The 22,137-nt window shown below is 35.5% G+C and overlaps 1 protein-coding gene across 1 annotated transcript in view; it reads left to right on the top strand.

Annotated features, from left to right (window-relative positions):
* The window catches only part of LOC107720547 (1,4-alpha-glucan-branching enzyme), a 146,815-nt gene that overhangs the window by 38,221 nt on the left and 86,457 nt on the right, over positions 1–22,137 (top strand). Inside the window, 4 exon segments of the mRNA XM_074560110.1 lie at positions 2,051–2,176; positions 4,591–4,726; positions 8,520–8,610; positions 11,588–11,797. Of these exon segments, the coding sequence (XP_074416211.1) occupies positions 2,051–2,176; positions 4,591–4,726; positions 8,520–8,610; positions 11,588–11,797 (563 nt within the window).

The following is a 22,137-nucleotide window of genomic DNA, read 5'->3' as shown; positions in this document are numbered from 1 at the left end:
GTACTATATGTGTGTACTGTGTATATTTATTATGTATATAAAAAATACACACACACACGTACATGTACATATTAAGGAAAAATATGTTAGATTTATATATAAAATATTTCTATATAATATACATTATATACAAGTATATATATATATATGTGTGTGTGTGTGTGTGTGTGTGTGCAGATATTATGTTTAATTGTGCATGTTAATTTCCCCTATTTTGACATTTTAGATTACTTGTGCAATTTTTAAACGCTTACTTAATGTGATGCCTAAATTCACTTGAAGCATTTAAAATGACTTTAGTTTGTAGTTTTTAATTATTTATTTAACTTTAGAATTTATTTAACTATAGAATTTTAATATCCATAACATTTTAATGTTACACAATTGATAATGTTGGTACATCTCAGAAAATAGTTTAATTTAATTAGGGTTAATTAATTTAGGTACTAATATGTACCTTTAAGGTACTAATAGGTTTAAATAAGGTATAAAAGTGTAGCTTTTAAAAAGGTATCATCCCAGTGACAGCTTTTGTACCTTCTTTTCTGGGAATGTACTAGAAGTCTCTTTGCCTAGATATTAATGACATGAATTACATTTTTTTCCTTCCAGAACTTTACTGTGAACTCTGTTCCTCTAGCTTTTCACAGTCACACTCTAAGAGTCACTCTCCAAGTCATCTCTCTCTCTCTCTCTTTCTCTGTCATTCTTTCTCAAATTCACAGTGTTATTTCTGCTGTCAGTAAAGCGATGGTATGTTCTTAGCTTGGTAATAGTCTGTGCAAAGCCAAGCAGAGCGGTTTAAGGATGTTTTGTCCCACCCCAATGTCTCTCCAGAACGGCTATCGATCTGTGACAATCTCCAAGCTGCCCCCTGAGAGATTGAAAGCAATGATGGACCTTCTTAAAGTGCTTTGTTTTCTTCTGCTCTTCTCCTCCCCTCTGTCCACCTGGTGTTTGTGTGTGTGTGTGTGTGTGTGTGTGTGTGTGTGTGTTTACTGAATCAGGTAAACTTATGAAGATAGGTGGGTTGGGAAAAGACCATTGGAGGGGGAAGGGATTTTGTAATAATATTAATCAAATGTGGCATGGTTATGACAAAGAGCTGTTTTTAGAATCTAGATGAAAAGCTCTCAATATTTCCTTTTTAATAAATGGTGCTTTTAAACCATGACAACAACTAGCAGCACACAGGAACCCCAATGGAATTGCCTGGAAAATATATTTTGCATAATATCAGAAGACGGCTGCTCTGATGATTAATAGTGGGGCCCAAAAATCTGAGCATATATATATATATATATATATATATATGTGTGTGTGTGTGTGTGTGTGTGTGTGTGTATAAACACACACTACCATTCAGAAGTTTGGGGTCTGAAACATTGTTTTTGAAGAAAGTCTCTTCTCGCCAAGGCTGCGTTTATTTAATCAAAAATACATTAAAAACAGTTAAATATTTTGATGAATTTTCCTACAGATATTCTAATATGCTAATTTGCTGCTCAAGAAACATTTCTTCTTAGTTTCAATGCTGAAAAAAAAGTTGAGCTGCTTAATATTTTGCTAAAACCATACATTTTTTTAAGGATTCTTTGATTAATAGAAAGTTAAAGGGGTCATAAGATGCTTTTTTAAAGATCATTATTGAATATCTCTTTGGTTTTGAGACTTTAGTCTTTGCAACTTCAGGGATCTTATCTATGCACAATCAGCTTGTAACACTCCAAAGAGAAAGGAAAACTTGAAATCGCATCATATGACCCCTTTAAAAAGAACAGCATTTATTTGAAATAGAAATATTTTGTAACATTATAAATGTCACTTTTGATCAATATAATGATTGCTGAATGATAGTTTAATTTCTTTCCAAAAAAAAAACAAAAAATTGTACTGATCCCAAACCTTTGAACGGCTGTGTAATAAAAATATATATATTTTATATATATATATATATGTATATATATGTATATACTGTATGTTTCTGTTTTGCATCAAAAACTTTACCATGAAAATTTGAAGATGTCACATTTGTCGTTTCTGTCTGTAGCTTGTGGTCCTGACTAAAACAGGCGAATGTCTGTTTCGGATCTCTCCATGGGCCAAACATGTCACAAAAACACTAGATTCTGTCACCTATGACTGGACTCACTGGGACCCTCCACAGCCATACCAGGTGAGTGTAAACAGCTGAACAGAAATACAGTAGAATACACACAATATAATTATTCTGGGCAATTATTCAAGACACTTTAGGACCCTCCATTGTGTTGGGGTCAACTTGACACTCATTCGATATTCAAACTACTTGAAACACTGGGTAAACTCTTTATTTCAACTTGAATTTTTGTGATGATAATTTTGTTCTCATTTAGGATGTTTTATGGGTCAAATTTGTCTCCGCCCTGTTCCTGTCCTGCACCAGCCTCAAGGGCAGCGAACCCCTCCCCGATGTTACTGTTACGGCACGGGACGTGCCTTCCGGGAGGGGGGCGATATCTGTCACGTGTTTGTTTCGGTTTAGTTCCTCTCTGCCCTTATTTGGTTTAGTTCCTGTTCTCATTTAGTTAATCAGCATTCATTAGTTTCCACCTGTGTTGCATTAATTATCTTATTAGTCCATCGTTTGGTTTAGTGTAAATAGCCCTGCCTTTCCTCAGTTTGTTTGTCCTGTCTCCGTCATGTAAAGAGGTTGTTTTCTCCTGGTTTTTCCCAAGTGGATTTATTAAAAGACGCCGTTTATTTGATATTTGCCTCCTTCGTACTCCTTCAAGCTCCTTCGCCTGGCAACCCCTGACAGAAGACAGGACTCTGAAAGCATGGACTGGGCTGAGGATTTACTTCTGAACATCCAGCAGGAGGGAAGGCCATTGGAATGGTATGTGGAGGAGTTCCTGAGTGTTTATCATCTGGTGAGCTGGAGCGATCATATGCTTAATGCTTGCTTCTGGCAGGGACTTGACGATGATAATTTGTTCCGATTTCTGTATCCTGGCGATTTGTTATAGACCCGTAACCTTCAGAGATGCTAATTTTGAACATAGTTTGACCCTACTACAAAAGGGATACTCCTGTTTTTAACACAAAAACACATTTCTAGACAAGTGTCTTTCTTGGTACTTTTCACATAAACCCAGTTCTTCTACGGTATCTCTGTGTTTCTCACACATGAGCACATGCTCTCAGAAGTTTCCAGTGTTACGGTTCAGGCAGATGCTTTCTGAGCTGTCAAGGAGGAGGGTTTGAGTTGTGGACTCTGGCATGGTTTAACCTGTTACAGTCAGGTTTTGCCCTGCAGAGGGTCAGTGGAGAATTGTACATCACACCAGTCATCATCGACTGATCGCTGCTTCCAAGAACCAAGAGTTCCAGTTTCACCACATACACACAAATCCTTTCACCTTAACTATTCTTACAAGATTAAAGATCCATAATTGCTACTTTTCATTGAATGTTCATAGGACCAAAAGTTTGAGGAAACACCCGTTTGATTTTAATCTCCTTCAAGTCACTATTTGGTTTTGGGGTGGAGGTAGTTTACAATAGAAGTCAAAGAGGGAGGGAATGTTTACAGGACCGTGATGTTATTCAGGCCTCCCTGTGGCTCTCGAACATTTATCATCAGTAGCCATTAGCATCTTTGAAGCACCCCGCTCGTACGGCGACCCCTCTTCCGTGTTAGTAATGACACTCGAAACCGCCTCTTAAGTGGCCCGCCACATTAAACAGGCAATTTAATCAGAGGCGATTCAACAATTGCTTTCGCCCTATTGATGTCTTCGTTTCGCCGAAGAACCATTTGCAAACTGCTTTGATATGGGTGGTTCTTCCACAATGGCAATGAGACATATTTCCCTTTATCTATTCATGGCATCAGACATTCATACAGTGACTGTGGTCAATGGCATCATGCTCATGATCCAGTTTTTTACAGGAGATGAATTGGTAACACAATGTCATCTGGCAGTTAAAGCGGTTGCTGCATGATTAAAGGCAGGAAATATTGCTTTTTGCTTTCTGGAATGGCACCCTTTTCAGTGAGCCACAATTGGTTTAGCTTTCTTTTTTGCATTTCACTCCGGTGTGCCTATATATGTAATTGCCTATGTTATGCCTGGTAATAAAACCGAAAAGATTGCCATACTAAAGCCAATATAATATTAAAAGGATATAGCATTCAGAACTGACATTTTTTTTTTCAAAATAGGCTAAACTGTCTTTTCTTCCAAATTAATGAAATAATATGGTAATAAATTAAGTAGATTAATCACATGTATTATATTATATTGTATTACATTGTTGTAGATGACAAAACTTTGAATAAACAACAACAACAAAAAAGTTTACGTTGCAATTTCTACATTTCCAAGCTCCAAACTCTAGGCTTAGACTGAGAACTTAGTCTCCATTGTATTGTTGCAAGCGTTCAATCAAGTCAAATATTTGTGTTGTTGCATCAGGGTCTTTGAGGTAACCCAGATGCTCAGCAGAACCTTCTAGCAAAATCTCTCATCAAAGCTCACTAAAGAAATGTGGATTGATTTCTGGGCCCTTTCTCTCTCTCTAACCTTTCTTCTTTCTCGCCCCCAGTTCCAGCACCCCAGACCCCCATGGCCCAGCAGCCTTCGTATCTATGAGGCCCATGTGGGCATCAGTTCGCCTGAGGAAAAAATTGCCTCGTACAAAAACTTCACCAGAGATGTGCTTCCTCGCATTAAGGATCTTGGTGAGTGATGAAATCTACAGAAACACTGCCAAAACACACGTCAAAATGATACAAACCAAGCAAAGTGGAACACACCCCTTTATAAGGGCCAGTCACCAACCCTGAGCTCCCAGGCCAGAAGAAATCTTTAAGAAAAAAACTTACTGCTGATCAAAGAATCCATATGAGCAATCCATATGTACACTTAGACTGAGCATGTTTTCATTTTGTTACATAGCATGGTTGTGTTTATCTTATTCTTTATTTATCACTACACTAGCAGGCAGCAAAGGAATATAAATAAAAGCTGTTGGAGAGTGTTACTTCAGAAATATGAGGGTCATTGCATGGCCCTCTATTCGTTTATTAAAAATGCAATTCATGCACTCAAAGACTTTGATACACCATTTATGAGCATGTTTATAATTTATGAATTACAATTCATTTATTTATTTTTTTAAATGCTGAGTAATGGTGGAAAAAGTCCAAATGCCAGGGTAATACAACTGTCCTGATATTATAATGAAGAAAAAAACTTTCATTCTTGGTAAAAACCTTATTAAAAGCAGTTTGGGATAATCTTTTATTATTATTTCTTAGAAAACAAATGCTTCACTGCTTATTAATATTTGAGCAAAAATTCAGAGTCCAAATTCAAAGTCTTGTAATTCAGCATGAGTGTGTATCAAGGTCAGTATGTCTTTCAAAATATGTGAAAAGGTGGCTATTTTATAACAAGGCAAAGTTAGTTCAAGTTGTAAAATGTCATAGTGTGACTCCCCCCCCAAAGAAATGTATAATTCATCAAATTTGTCACATGAATAAATACAAACTTTAAAAACTTTCTTTTGTAAATAATAATTAAGTTCTGTACACTTGTATTCAGAGTATAAGTATTTACTTAATGTTGCACCACATGACATTTTAGAGTCTTTTGTCATTTCTCAAAAATGGTATAAATGTTATAGTTTTTTCTTTTCTTTTTTATCACAGACACTCTTGTCATTGTCCCTTGAGTAATTTACACACCATTTGATCTCATATTTTGTCAAATTAGTCGTCATCATGTTGTTAGAGAAAGCACTGCCTTCCTTGCATCCTCAAGAAAATCCTATAGAGCATATTTCTAAGAAAACAGCTCAAGATGCAACCTAAAATGATCATGCATACAGCATACAGTGGCACAAATAAAGCGAGAAAGCAGTTCCACATGGAATATCATGCTAACTGTCGCAAGCGGAACTGTTAAGTTTAGTTAGCAGATGTGAGAACAGCTGCCGCCTCGAGTGATTCCATTACTGCACAGAGAGCTGTTTCCCATGATTGTTCACTTACAGAGCTTTTGACATGGAAGCCTGAGAGGAAGCCAGCCTACAATTACTATGTCAGAAGGTTCCAAATTTGTTTTTTTGAGCTGTGGGGATTACAGAAGGTACCTTAAACATGTGTTCATTGCATTGGTTTGATCCATAAAACATAACCTTCTGTTGTTTGTTTTCTCGAGGGCTGAAGCATTTACCTTTGCCTGGAGCAAATCTGTTAGTAAGCAGATAGTTAGTTAGCATAAAATTATTTTTCACCCCTTAAATGGATGTTAAAATAGTGAGTCATTGTGGCTTCTTTGACTGCTCTCTTTCATGATCGGCACTCTCCCCAGGGTTCTGTGCCTCAGTTAATGTGCTTCTCAACCCTCCAGAAGACAACAAAAGCAAAGCTGCACTTTGTCTCCTAATGGAAGAGCTTTTTGGCACTAGTTTTAGAAATAGTGGTGCCCTTATATCCTTTCATGTCTTATTCCCCCCCTGAAAAAAGTTTCAATTCAGGGAATTATTTTTAAGAAATTTTCTAGTAGTACAGAAATACACGTTGAAATGGGCTTCTTTTATAAAAAGTTAAATATCACAAGCACAATACAGTACTCAAAGTCCTCTGAAAAATAAGGAAAATGGAAAATAAGGTTTTCATATTATTATACGCTACATATGGCCTTCTCTTGAGTCATTGGGATTTTTTGTTGGGTTCTGCATGATAAATTGTTGCTTGACAGGTCGGATGTTTAAATCCATTTGATAAGAGACTTTGCGATGGAGGAAGAACTGAGTCAGATGAGCGGGACACAAAAACATCCTTTGTACTATGATTTAATCAACATCCACATGAAAAAGTGATTGACAAACAAAAGGAGTTAAATGCAAGTATCACAGAAGCAAAGGAAGGCAACTCTAGCTTAATTAGCACTATGCTGTGAGAGAGCAAACAATGGTAACTCTCTCGGGTACAGTCACAATCACTGCAAGATATGCAAGTGACAACACATCTATATCCAAAAAAATGTTGTTCTTGACAATCACTTGTATTTATAAAGTAATAGATTATCCTAGAATAAAACTTCTGTCATTATTTACTCACCCTCATGTTGTAACAGACTCTCTGTATGACTGTAAGAAGATGTCATTAAAACAGTAATATTGTGAAGTATTGTTAAAATTTAAAGTAACTGATTGATATTTTAATGTATTTTAAGCAGCCATTTTCATTCAATATTTCTGAGCAGCTATTTTCCAGTTTTCAGTGCCACGTGATTCTTCAAGAAATCATTCTAATATTCTGATTTGCTGCCTTAGGAGTTTGTAAATAAGTTTTATGGCACTAACAGTACCTTTCCCTTTGATATGATGAACATACATCATGAAATATTAATAATGTATTATATTTTGGTGCTCAAAGCACCTGCGTAGGATTTAAAGATAACTTATTTGAATCTCAGCTATGACAAATGCTTTAGTCATACTTGTTAAAGGAGGGGGGTAATAAGTTTTAAGTTTGCCTGGACTCACAGCAGTTTGATTTGATGTTATTGAATCCTGGAATTGGCCTTGTGGTATTGTTTTCATAAAAGGACTCATAAAAATGTCAAAATAACCTTTGTTGGGGACACCGTGGAGCAAGATTGAGTGAATTGAAATGGAAAAATAGCTTTTTAGTAATTACTGTTTCACCTCAGTTCTCTGTCCAAGACTAATTGCAACACACAATTATTAAAAAGAATGGCACAATTCAGATAGAACAACAACCTATTAATTCTGTTAAATAAACATTTAGTTTTAAGTGCCCATAAAATACCAATAGAAATTGTCAATTTATCTAAATCTTCTTGCTCCCATGATAGCTCTATTTATTTAATATTAAAAGATGTGTAATGTTGAGTTGTTGAGGAGCAAGTCAGTCCTCTGTCAGTTCTCTTTTAGGTTTATGTGTGAGAGTGTGTTGACAGAGTTTTCCACAGGATTGGTTGTTATAGTAGTTTAAAGGAGCAACTGTTTAAAGGTGAACCTAAGCCTCAGGACAATGGTATGGACAGCTGGGCTGGGAAACAGATCTTGAAGGAGAAGTCCTAAACCTCCTGAAACTGGAGTTTCAAAACTTCTTTGACATTCTTTATCAAAATCTATTGATATAATTGTATCACAGGATTATTATTCACAGAAAGTTTTTACACTGTTCACATATTCTTTTTTTAATAAAAAATATCAACTTAATTGTAATTTATCATGCTGTCGTTTTTGCTATTGAAGATTCAGATCATGCTGCAGTTGACATTTAATCATATGCTTTGGTTTCACTCGTTTTTAATTATGTTTTTAATTAATTTACATTTTCCAGTGTGCAGCACTTGAAATTAATCATATTAAGATAACAACTTACACAAAGATTACACCTTAGATGTGTTTCACTTTGAAGATCTTGTTTTGTTGAAGGTCTTTTGACTGTAAAACTGATTTAAATGCTTTTCTACACTTGTATTTCATTTCAGGATACAACTGTGTCCAGCTCATGGCAATTATGGAACATGCCTACTATGCAAGCTTTGGCTATCAGGTCACTAACTTCTTTGCAGCTTCCAGGTACATTTACACTTATGCATTTGGCAGATGCTTTTATCCAAACGGACTTGCATTCAATGCATACATTTTATCAATTCATGCATTCTCTGGGAATCGAACCCATGACCTAAGAGGTTTGAATTTATATCCTTAAGCAGACTTAAAGGGGTCATATGATGCTGCTAAAAAGAACATTATTTGGTGTATTTGGTGTAATGAAATGTGTTTATGCGGTTTAAGGTTCAAAAAACACATTATTTTCCACATACTGTACATTATTGTTTCTCCTCTATGCCCCGCCTTTCTGAAACGTGTCGATTTTTACGATTTTTACGATTTTTGCAAAGCTAATTTTTTTTCAAAGCTGAAAAGTGAGGTGTGCTCTGATTGGCCAGCTATCCAGTGCGTTTCTTTGGATTTGAGACTTTAGTCTTTGCAACTTTACAGATCTTCTTTATGCACCAAGAGCTTGTAACACTCCAAAGAGAAAGGAAAAATTTAAATCGCATCATATGACCCCTTTAAAATGTAGTGCATATATCATGTTTCTGGCGATTAAAGGTTGCATTCATGTGCGAGTTGTGTGGCTTGGTGGATAAAGAATTGGGTTGGGAACCGCAAGATTGTATGTTCAAATCCCTCATCAATTAAATAATACGTTATTTGTTTTGGAGTGCTATAAAATTATTTTAGTGATAAGTAAAGACCTCCAAATCAATGCTATATTGTTAAATAAATTGTGTAGTCACCGTAGCAGTGTGTAGGGGTCGAAACCCAAAAATGGGTGGTTAGTCTGTTCTGACCAGTGCTATGGATAATAACATAAATAGACTTCTTAACTTTTCTGAAGGAGGCGAAATCATCCCATATCTTTTGTCATTGTGCATTCAGTCAAACTCAGTATTTTGTGCAAATTAATTTGTCTCTTGATGCCATCATCCTCAAAACATAGTCAAAGCTATAGAATAAAACACGACCGCTGCTGTACAGGACACGTTTGCATTTCCCTCTTGAAGCTGTCGGATCACTTACAGACTTAAAGTCACCAAGGAGGTTGGTTATGTATTGTATTTTTAAGAACGAAGGTTAACACCTTCATCCCGAAGGAAATTATATTCACCTCAGGACTTCAGATCTAGTTGTTCCGGATATGGCAAGAACATGCACTTCGCCTTCACCAAAACCCATTAGCATGCTGTGCCCTGGTCACATTTTATTTATTAGCATTATATCTACAAGGCCTGGTAGACTCCGCGTGTGACAGTATCTAAATGCTTTTCATTTTCCTTTAGAGCTCGGGGTTTGGTGGGGTTGTCTCTCAGCCCATGCAGCAGTAATTCCAGTCTTTAAATCAGGATGAGGTCCTCTGTCAAGGGCAGTAATCTTATTGTAAACACATTTGCCGCTAATCCCCAAATAGAAGAAAGCTCCGATAAATAACAATAGTAAAAAACAGAATTGGGTCTCCAAAATAAATAAACTCTCATGAAAGAAAATTGCATCTTTGAATGTGGGGAGTGAGCAACTCCCTCAACCTAATAAGATATGACAGAGTCATTGGGAATCTTTATTTGGCTTTGGCTGGCTGAGGCGGTCGGCACTGGTGGACCAGTCCAGATAAAGTGCAATGTATACAGAGTAATTTCACTCATGATTGATCACTCATGCACATTTAAGTTCTTATTCCTCTTTCTGCCAGGTGGAGGGAGCGAGAAAGGGAGGTGGCTTGGAATATCATTAGCTCTCTTCTCACTTTACTTGTTCTTTGTCCTGATATCTTTTAACCCCGCAGAGTAGATATAGCGCTTCTGGGCATGCTGGGAGTTTGGAGTGAGTGTTTGTTTTGCAGTTTTACCATTGCATCAGAATCCACTCCCTTTTTTATTCTGTAGGAGGCGGTTTATTTAGCTGTGGTTTAATTAGCTTTAGCAGTTAGTAGTTGGTAGTAGATGCCATAACTTGACTATTTTTTTCCCTTGATGGCCATTTAAAATGTTTGCCAGCAACATATAAATCACAAAAATGTCATTAGGTGATAATCAACATTGATTTTTCCTGTATCCATTTGCAGTACTGGCATTTATGGCTAAGGTGATTGGTTCAAATGTTTCCGCAAATAAGTGTCATATTTTCATCATAAAGAATGGTTCTGATTCGAGATATATATATATATATATATATATATATATATGCCATAAAACGTAGTAATAAATTACAATTAATATTTATATTAAGTCATTTTAAATTGTAATAATATTTATTGTGTTAGCATTAGAGACTTCTTTCAAAAACTTTCAACAATCCAAACTTACTGTTTGTATGTTATAATTTAAGTAATATACAGCATACTAGTAGTTTACAACATTAACAAATTTGAATAAAATATTCTATTTTTAATAAAAAAAACATAAATATAGTAATATATTTCACTAATTTAATATATTTATTTTTATTAAATGCAACTGATTGTAACAAAATGCATAATGCTATTGTAATGATGTAATTACCATCATTACATTTATATTAACTAACTAAATTTATATAAATTTAACATTTATATTAATTAACTGAATTACATTTTCTGTTTTTTTATTATTATTATTATTATTATTATTATTATTATTATAAGAAATGGTGTTTGTTTCCCAGTCCTGAATGATGTCTCATTTATATTATTTCTGAGATTTTCAATCAAAGGTAAATGTCATAGCATGTGGACAGTAGAATTTTATAATTAGCTGCTAATTAGTTAATCAGTTGACCTTTTTATCCCGAGCAACATACAGTTGCATGGATAATCCCCGTGGAGTAATCTAGTTAAGGGTTTTGCACAAGGGCCAATTGTAATGATCCTGGTTCAAACTTTGTGAACTTTTAACCTAGAACCTTTCGGTTTACCACTAAAGATCTTTATCAGCTAGCTTACACCACCTCATAACCATCAACCCCACAAACAGCACACCAATTCACTACAAACCACGCATTCTCTTTCCCTCAGCCGCTTCGGCACTCCTGGTGATCTGAAGCATCTGGTTGATACCGCACACTCCATGGGCATCACGGTTCTTCTGGACATGGTCCACAGTCACGCCTCCAGCAACACAGAAGATGGGCTGAACTACTTCGACGGGACCGACTCCTGCTTCTTTCACGGAGGCTCCAGAGGAAATCACTCGCTCTGGGGCAGTCGACTCTTCAATTACTCCAGGTGAACCACGGCTAAGAAATATGCAAGCTGAATACATTCTGCTCTCATTCCCAACTCTTGTCCTCTTTAATTAGTGCTCATTTGTGAATATCAAACAGCCCTTGAGTTGTCCACAAGCTTTTACATGCTAATGGACCACTAATGGATCTTAATGGCATCTTAAGACGTCTAAGAGGTACTACGGTGTTTCCTGAACCATCACAGCCGTTCACTTGTGATCCACTTTGATTACTGGGCAAGCATGGCATGCCTCGCATATGATACTTCACGGTTTGCAAACCTTTACTTTTTGGTAAATTTTCAATCCGGGTCGCCTTATACTCACAATAAAAACCTTAAGAAATTTCTCCCGTCCCTCGTCTTTCTTCTCCCCTCTCCTCATCTCTGAGATGACAGGCTCTCCTTACGCCACCTCTCAGCGCTGATCCATTAGAGGTCTCAGTGCTGCCCTCCGTTGCCCTCTTATGTAATGGGATTTCACATCATTGTTGTTTGAATCTGAAGAGTCATGCCTCACCCACCAAAATGATAGTCCTGTCTGGTGGTTACCTCTGCGAATGAACATTGATTTTTGGTCATATCTTTGTTATTGATTCTGGCCGTATGCCTTTTGTTCCCTCTCTGCTTCTGTGTTTTTCTTACCGGGTTCCTGTTCACCGCAGGCGATATTTTTATGCTTTTACATAGCTTGATAGAGATGGGATGGAATATCTGCTGTACTGGAGTGAAAAAGTTATAATTCTGGTTGAGATTATTGCTTTTTATCACAACTGAAAGAAAGGTTGACTTTATGTGCAGTATGTAGCTGTTTAGTCACATGTAACTGTTGTCAGAGCTGCTGTAGCTTGTAAATGCACAAGCTACTAAATTTAAAATGATAAATTATGTATTCTATATATTTATGTATTATAATAGTGAATTATAGTGGTTTTATTGATTATTTAACCAAATGTAAATGAAAATATTAAGTATATAAATATTTAATACATATACATTAAAACGTTAAGAAACTTTAACAAAACATTTTTTATTTTGTAAAATCATTGTTATTTTATATTATTTGTTTGTGTATAATATTTTTGTGCCATTACAAAAAGTATTTATTATTTCTATACTAGTTTAATATTTATTATTTTGATGAGTTTTTATTTTTGTATTTTCAGTTTCCATTTTAATTTTAGTTTAAGGTATTTCAGTATGCACTTTTGTCATTTTATCTGTGTGTGCGTGTGCGTGCGTGCGTGTGTGTGTGTGTGTGTGTGTGTGTATACACACACACACATACATACTGTTCTCCAGGAAATGACACACAGTATTAAGATTCAAGGGTATGTAAACTTCTGAATGGGGTCATTTTTATAAATTTTGTCATTATTTTGTCTTGTGGAGTATATGTAAACATCTATTATGTGAAATAGCTTATTCAGGACAGTACTAAATAAAAAATAACATGCAATTTTCATGATTCCTCTTATTTTTTCAATTATTAACATTTTCCACATTCTGCAAGTGGTATGTAAACTTATGAGCACAACAATCATTGACACCCTCCACAAAGAGGGTAAGTCACAGAAGGTCATTACTGAAAGAGGTGGCTGTTCACAGAGTGCTGTATCAAAGCATATTAAAAGCAAAGTTGACTGGTAGGAAGAAAATGAGTAGGAAAATGTGCACAAGCAACAGGGATGGCCAGGGATCAAGCAAAGCCGATTCAAATACTTGGGAGAGCTTCACAAGGAGTGGACTGAAGCTGGAGTCAGTGCATCAAGAGCCACCACGCTCAGATGTCTTCAGAAAAAGGGCTACCAAGCCACTTCACTTCCAAGTCCAGTGTGAATTTTCCGAAGTCAGTGATGATTTGGGGTGCCGTGACGTCTGCTGGTGTTGGTCCATTCTGTTTTATCAAGTCCAAAGTCAATGTCACCGTCTATCAGGAGATTTTGTAGCACTTTATGCTTCCATTTGCTGACAAGCTTTATGGAGATGCTGATTTCCTTTTCCAGTAGGACTTAGCACCTGCCCACAGTGCCAAAACCACTTCCAAGTGGTTTTTTGACCATGATATTACTGTGCTTGATTGGCCAGCCAACATCCCTGACCTGAACCCCATATGGAATCTATGGGATATTTTCAAGAGAAAGATGAGAAACCGTCGATTCAACAATATTCAATTCAATTCAAGTTTATTTTTATAACGCTTTTCATGATACAAATTGTTGCAAATCAACAGCAAATTAAGTTTCTACAATATTTAGTAGTAGCTTATCAGTGGTGCCATTAAGGGCCTTATAGGTAAGTAATACTATTTTGTAACTGATACAGAACTTAATAGGTAGCCAATGCAGAGACCGTAAAATTGGGGTAATATGATCATATTTTCTTGACCTGGTAAGGACTCTAGCCACTGCTTTTTGGACTACCTGCAGCTTGTTTATTGACTCTAGTTGCAAATTGTAATCCAAAAGATTCTGTGTACTGTTTTTTGGTCCAGTAAGGTCCAATAATACAGATGAGCTGAAGGCTCAATAGTGCCTCAGCAGTGCCACAGGCTGATCGCTTCCATGCCACACCTCACTGATGCTGTCATTTGTGCACCGACCAAGTATTGAGTGCATAAATGAACATACTTTAAAGAACTCTTAACTTTTCTGTTTTGCAAATATATTTTTTGATTGATGTTAGGAAGTATTCTAATATTTTGAGATACTGGATTTTTGACATTCATGAGCTGTAAGCTCTAATCATCCAAATTTAAACAAAAAACTTTGGAAATGTTTTACTTTACATGTGATGAATCTAGAATATATGAAAATTTCACTTTTTGAAATAAGCAAAAAAAACAAAAAAAAAATCACGATATTGAATTTTTTTTAGATGCACCTGTGTGTGTGTGTGTATACTGTATATAGCTTTGATTTGTGCATTTCAAATTTTTGTTTACATTTTCAACTTCAATTACCGAAAGCGTTTTTTAGTAGTTTTACTTTTAGTTTATGGTTTAGTTAACAACAACAACAACACTGACTTTAACAGATAAACGACTTACAATGTAGTAAATAGATTGTGTTTACACTTTGAATGCTTCGTGCTTCATTGTGGTTTCCCAAACATTTTTATGTATGTAAGCTTAATTTTATACTTTCAATAACACATTTTTTCTTGTGCAATTTCTTGGAAGTACTCTTAGCCATCAAATATTAAGCCTGGGACTTAGGCTTGTGCTCAAGTAGAAAAAATATCTTGAAACCTAGGAAACTGCATGACGCAAAGCATAATAAAATGATAAAAGAACAAGCACAGATGGTTTTCAAATCATGTAATGCCATTATACCCTGCACAATTGTTATTATATATAGTTATTAAGTTTCAGATTGTTTATTCAGACAAAACAAATCAGCGGCTGCTTGGTGTTTCTTGAATGAAACTCGAAAACAACAGCCTGTCTATTCTAATCTTGCTTTTAATTAACTTCCATCGCAGCTAATTGATAAGCTGCTAATTTAAACCCATTGTTTTGACGCTCTTCAATTATCTTTGATTTTTGAGTTTAATTACTCTGTTGAAAAGCTGTTTTTGATGCTTTTTAAAAATATATTAATTTTGATGATATTTTACTTCAACTTGATCAGAATGTGCATGTTTATTTACATAGATAAATTCGAGGATCATTTAATGATGGAATAAAAGGACAATAGACAGTACAGTTTCAAAGTTTTGTATTGTGAATAATTTATTTATTCGGTTTTATTTGTTAATCTGTTATTTTGTGGACTGTTGTTTGAAGGCTTTGATGTTGTTGTTGGGGTTTTTTTCTTCGTTCAGCCCCAATTATTTTTGATACTGATGAGGGATTGGTGGAGTGGCAGTAATATATTGATTCTTCTTTAAAGTCTTTCATCTGTGGCCTGCTGCAGTTGTTGGCGTCTCTGTGGTGTAAATGAGCCTGTCTCATCCGCCCCTTACCTCTGTCAATTCCCTCTAACAATCTTCTCTCTCTCTTTCCTTTGCATCTCTTCATCATGCATAAATTCAGAGTGCCTGAGAATGAAGTGTCTAATGCTTCTGTAAAAGTTTTTTGATTTTGTTTTGAAGTGATTCACCAGTGATGAGTGACGTCGTTCTTCCCGGGTGTTTGCGTCTTTTGAAGGTGATTGTAAATGATAACTGTGTCGACTCCATCTCCTTCGACTATCCTTATGGATTTGACACGGCCCATCGGAAATAGCCGAAGGATGACCCTCTCACCCTCATTTCCATTAAAATCCAATCACAGGAGACACGCCTCAGTTGCGTGGGTCTGTAAACGTCCGTGACGTCCCCTGATCTGATACACTCCATGTCCAAAACTGAACGCAGAACAGTGTTTTGTATGACAGTTTCTATGAAAGAATGGTTATACAGGCTTCTAAAGCAGCATAATGTCACGTCTAAAGATCTAGAACAAATTCCAGTGTGCGTTACTGAGTATAATCCTTATTACTCAGAAGAAATTTAATAATTAAAAAAGAACATACAACTTATATTAATAATAATAATAATCAGTGTTATTTTAGTATTATTTATATGCTATTATAGTATTATATAAATATTTTGAATTTGCTTTAATTTTTGTAGCTTCAGTTCATTTTAGTTTGGGTTTTTTGTTTTCATATAGATTTTTATTTAGCTTTAATTGAGTTCTCTTTTAGTTTGAATGATTTTAGTGCTTCAGTTTAAACTTATTTTAGCACCGTTATTTGCTAACATTTCTAATTTCATTTACATTTTTAAGATCGTTTTTATCTAATATTTATATATTTTATTTTATTTCAGCTTTATTTTAATTCTTGAAATAGTTTGTTTTAGTTAACCATGCCAACACTAACAATAAATATTATTATAAATTAATATAAAATATATAAAATATTTGTATCACAGTTCGTTGCTGTGAATCATTTCTAATTTAATTTAGATTTTTTTAAGTTTAAGTTTTCACATTTAAGTTTCTTTTCTAATATGTATATATTTTATTTTATTTTTATTTTTTTAAGTTTTACTAAACCATACCAACACTGATAATAATAATTATTATTAATAAGATTTTGTACCATTATTTTAAAATATGTTCGTAATAATGTTCTTCTTCTTCTTCTTGAAAAAGGAAAATGGATTTAAAAAATCAAGCATTCTTAATTTAATTTCAGTCGTTCTATTTGATAAGATTTTCTGCAAATGACATCACATTTCAAAAACAATTTTGTTGCGGATGTGCAAATTGTGCATTTTTGAATAGCAGATGCGCAACATTAAAAGTAATATTGTAATAATACTGCAATTTAACTGGTTTTGTGAGATGAAGTGGCTTTGATCAAACTCAGTAATAATTATGTAGGCCCTATTATTTGTAGAACATGGTTGAATAAAAAAAAAAAGAAACTTAAGAAAACTCAAAATGTCTGGCAACGTGATACAATTTCTCAACTTTATTTCCAAATACCTCACAAAATTATAATGTTTAACTTTATACTATCAGTACAACGTTCAGTGTTCTCCCTTCAGCAGCTCTTTTGAAACAGCACCAATGTACCCCTATAAAAGACATGACAAGACGTGAAAAACAAAGCCTGAAGACTGAAAGAGTAAACCTTCTGCAACAGATGCTGTAATACGCACTTGTTTATTTCATCTCAGACGACAGCTTTGTTAGTACTGGCTGGCCGTCAGCGTGTATTAGCAGCTGTCCTGCAGTAGACTTCACTCTGTAATTAACACTGTGTCTGGAGTTGTTTGCAGTCTAATTACATGTTTGATGAGCTCTGTTTTTAATCCATTGACACTCTCTGTGATGGCCGGAAAGATGGTATCTGTGTTTTTTGCAGTCAGTCACAACAGCCTCGAGTCAGACCGTGCGGAACAGTGACTGAGGGAATTGTTTTTTTTTTTTTATGAAAGCGAATTAGTCGTACCCTTTGAGTTTTGCTCGAAAATGTTTCATCCCATGAAAATTAAAAAGGCATAAACCTTTTCAATCCTTTCATGCGTAGGCAGCAGGCATCATTAGGTAGGTGCGAGCGATGCAATTCTGAATTTGAAACAAAAGTACAAAGTACAAAAAAAAAACATCTAGAGACAAAACTAGCGGAGCAAAACAAACGACGCTGTATGGCAGTGCAGCTAATATCTAAGTACAGTAGACAGCTCGCACATAGTGTGTGTGTGTGCGCAAATGCTCAAATGGAAATAGACCTCATTAGGTTTGATGTACAAAAGGATTGGCTGTTGCATTCAGTCTGACACTGTTTTTAATTTAATTTTTAAGATCTGAAAGAATGCCGCAGGGCACAATGGCGAAAAGTCTTGTATTGATGAAATTTTTATTGCCTTAATGAAGGGCCCATGCACATCTGGAGAAGTCACCGGTTTTTTTTTGTTTTTGTTTTTTTTTTATTAAAAAATTTAATTCCCTTTAAAATAAGGTATAGATGATCTACGTCTCATAAATGCAATCAAAACACTACTAAATGCAATTTATTATTAGTATTATTAATGTTGTTGTTGTTATTATTATTATTATTATTATTATTATTATTATTATTATTATTATTATTATTATTATTATTATTATTATTATTATTATTATTATTATTATTATTATTATTATTATTATTATTATTATTATTATTATTATTATTATTATTATTATTATTATTATTATTATAATATAGTATTAATAGGACAGCCCAAAAGACTTTCAGTGATGCTGATGTCGTGAAAGATGCTTTTGTAAATCCAGAAAAAGACAACAAGAAGTCAGTATCTTATTGGTTGTGAAAGGACGATAATCAGTGTCAGTAAATCAAAACATATACACTCACCTGCCCCATTAAAAGTTTAGCTACAAAGTTAGAAACAGCTGACTGAGCTTAGCAGGCTTACTCAACTCAAAGAAACTGAACAGACTTATAGTGGTCCGCATGGGCCCCTGGAGGCCACGCTTCTGCAGGAGTGTTAGCTAACAAAAGCACATTAGTTCAAACAGTGTACTTGACAGTGGATTTATGTGACACTCACAATCTGGGATGGCTAAAAAAGTATTGTAGGACTGAAACCAGGGCATGCATTTGATCCTTGAAATAGCTGAACAGTTTAGGCTACTTTTTAAAATAAGAATTTAAATGAGAAGGTCAAATTTAATTACAAATTTAGATACAGCTGCTTTAGAAGGCCTTGTGTATACTCTGTATTATTATAAGCACAGGTGGAATGCGGACAAACCTGTGTACATTCACATGTACTTTGTACAATTTTTTTTTTTTTTTTTTGGTGCCAAACTTGTTTCTGTATCATGATGGTGGCAATATTGCTTTATTTTTAATTAGTTTATTTAATTTAATTTAATTTATATTAGTAGTATTAGTAGTAGTACAGTTTGTTGGTGGCAAAGTTTTGTTTATAATAATAATAATAATAATTTATTATTTAACTGTACTTTATTTAACATTAATTATGTATTATTAGCAAACTGTATTTTTTGTTGACCAAATTAATTTTTCAGATAGATGGATGGATGGATGGATGGATGGATTTTGGTATTGTTTATTATTGTATATAAATCAGCCCTTGCAAGATTTGAACCCACAACCTTTGGGTTTCTAGCCCAGCTCTTTAAATACTAAGTTACAGCACCGCTGCGTCCATCTATTACACAGCACCAAAAGTGCTGTTCGGCCCTTCTGAGATGAACTAGATGACTTGTAATCATTAATCTCTCAGCTGAGTAAACATAAGGTTGGGAGGAAGGATTCTCAGCTTTAATCTTGGTTTAAATCTGCTGGCTTTACTGCATTTACACCCTTACTCAGTAGACCAAACCGAATTTCTGATGTTTATGTGGATATTTTTTCTTTCAAGTGTTAATGTTTATGAGCTGTTAAGGAGTCTCGGTTTGAATCCAGAAGTGCTGTCTCGTAAATATGTTTTCCAGCTGTGGCTCGAGTCCTTCAAGTTTGCACTGTATTTGAGCATCGGTGTATGTTTATGCATTTGCATTTGTGTGTCTCTAATTTGCTCCAGTGCATTTGTGCTTATTTATGAAGTCTAATTGGAAGCTATTTTGATGTTGTAGAGTTCAAACCATTAGACATGCTGTTGCAGTCCAGCACTTCTCACTTAACTGGTTATAATTGAATCCCAAAGGGTCTGCCTCTGCCTGTGAAGTGTTGTTTTGGGGCCAGAGAGACTGGTGGGGAGTTAGGGGAAGTTTGGAAGAGACTCATATGATCCGTCAGAATCACGCAGTGTGGGCTTTTTTCTGGTCTGTTGTCTGCTAACACACTGCCCATCAAAGAAGCTTTTAATAAAGCTGAGATCCACTACAAGGTCTGTGCTTTCTACTGAGAGCGAGAGCACAGAGAACTGTTGTTACGTTAGCATTCTGATTCAGTCAAGTCCTTAACTGAAGTGCACTGTGAGAGCTTTCCAAATTATGCATAGCAAACGCACTAACTAGCTTGTTACGAATACAGTCATCTGCAGGTGAATCACGTTACATGATTTGACTGATTTTTACGTAGAAAGGGCGACAGCGCACCGCATTAAAAGAAATGACATAAGCGGTTTTCATAACCGCTGGCCAAATTCAAAAACGAAACTAAAATTAAATCATATTTGAGAGCAAGGGGGCCCCCTGGTGTTTCGGGGGGCCCTACGCAGCTTGCGTACTTTGCGTATAGGGATACATACAAAGTAATTTAGCATGTTGCTAAGCTAATTTGACACTGTAACAAGTGCAAAACATGTAATCACAACACATACCCTGCTGGTCTTATTTGCTTTAAACTGGGCCAAGCTGGTTTATATTGTATTTAGCTTATGGGAGGTAATCACGACACAGTTTTAGGCCCAATTTGTCACTCAGCAACAGTTTTCTGGAGATCACCAACAAAAGCCTGAAATCTGAGGCAAATCTTTGCTCGTCCATGTGAGTGAGGATTGTGTAGTGTCGATGAGAAATATCTAGCAGGCTAAATATCTGGAGTCTTTCACTGTGAAATGTGTTTTGAAAAGAATGGTAGACAATTAGGCCGATGTGGGTGAAGATAGAAATGTTAGTCATTATTTTATCTTTGTTGATAAAAAATAAGAACAAAGGTACACATTACAAATATTCAGGGGCGCCGCTAAGGGGGGTGAAGTTAGGACGATTCTAAGGGCCCATGCACTTTTGGGGCCCCCAGAGATCTGTTTTATTAGTAGTGACAGTAGTAGTAGTAATGTAATAGGAATTATAAATGTATCTACCAAAGAGTTACGAACAAAACAAAATTATGGCTTATTTCTGCATTTCCGGCAAAATGATCTCCCCCCATTCAGTGCATGGTTTCGTCCCGTCCTACGTAGCCTAGAGTCACTGAGTGAGATCAGATGGTAAACTATCAAATTAGAGATCTCTTCGAGTTCGAGGGGGGGCAAACTGAGCTGGACGATTTGGTTTCCACGAGTACAAATCTTAATGTTTAAGCAAATAAGGATATTCTAGGGAATTGTGTGCTTCTAATTTTATACCAACAGTTTGAACAGGACCCTTTTCTATTGTAACATGACAATGCCTCTGTGTGTAAGACAAGGTTCTGGACGATTTGGTCAGTCGCACTTTTAAACACATTTTAGTTTTGTTATTGAAAATCTACAAATTCACACTCTGATTACATAAAGCAGCAGCAGGAAGGCGTGAGGTTGTTGTCATGGCAACCGGATACACTGCACACCAATTACGGTTGCGCTTCTATTTTGCCACACTAAGCTTAGCAATAAACACGTTGAAAATAATACACAATAAACATGTCGGTCAAAACGATCTCAAAGGAGGCTTTTATTAAGCAAATCAAGGAGTGAATTACTCATCCACTGTTAAAAAATACTTTAGTTGGGTTTCCACAGGCAGGGTCACAATTATCTAAACCAATTAGCTAAAGGTTTTTGGGTTAAGGTTCATAATGTAGAACATTTTTAAATTGTATGCTGTATGTGCATAGGTAGCTAGCAAACAAGGAATACAGCTGTTAAGCTAATAGTCACATTTAGCTGAGTAAGATCATGATTGAGAAATGTTGGATACTGCTGGAAATGCTGCTATGGGGTATCCTATTTATTATTTTAGGATTTTTTTGTTTGCCCCAGTGAAGCATTTCTATTAATATAACTGATTAAGTAGTCAAACTCAAGTTTAAGCGGCTCGGCCCGTCATATGCTCTGACAGAAAAGCTGCATGTGCCGCTGACAGAGACACTAGGCTACTCGCGCTGTTTAATGTGTTTGAGTTGTTCGGTCTTCCTTAATTTCACAGGTATATTCTGCATCTG

This window comes from Sinocyclocheilus rhinocerous, unplaced genomic scaffold (assembly GCF_001515625.1).
Source record: "Sinocyclocheilus rhinocerous isolate Xijiao unplaced genomic scaffold, SAMN03320098_v1.1 scaffold603, whole genome shotgun sequence".
Taxonomy (NCBI): domain Eukaryota; kingdom Metazoa; phylum Chordata; class Actinopteri; order Cypriniformes; family Cyprinidae; genus Sinocyclocheilus; species Sinocyclocheilus rhinocerous.
The sequence above is the reverse complement of the archived record's forward strand: the minus strand, read 5'-3'. Positions and strand labels throughout refer to the sequence as shown.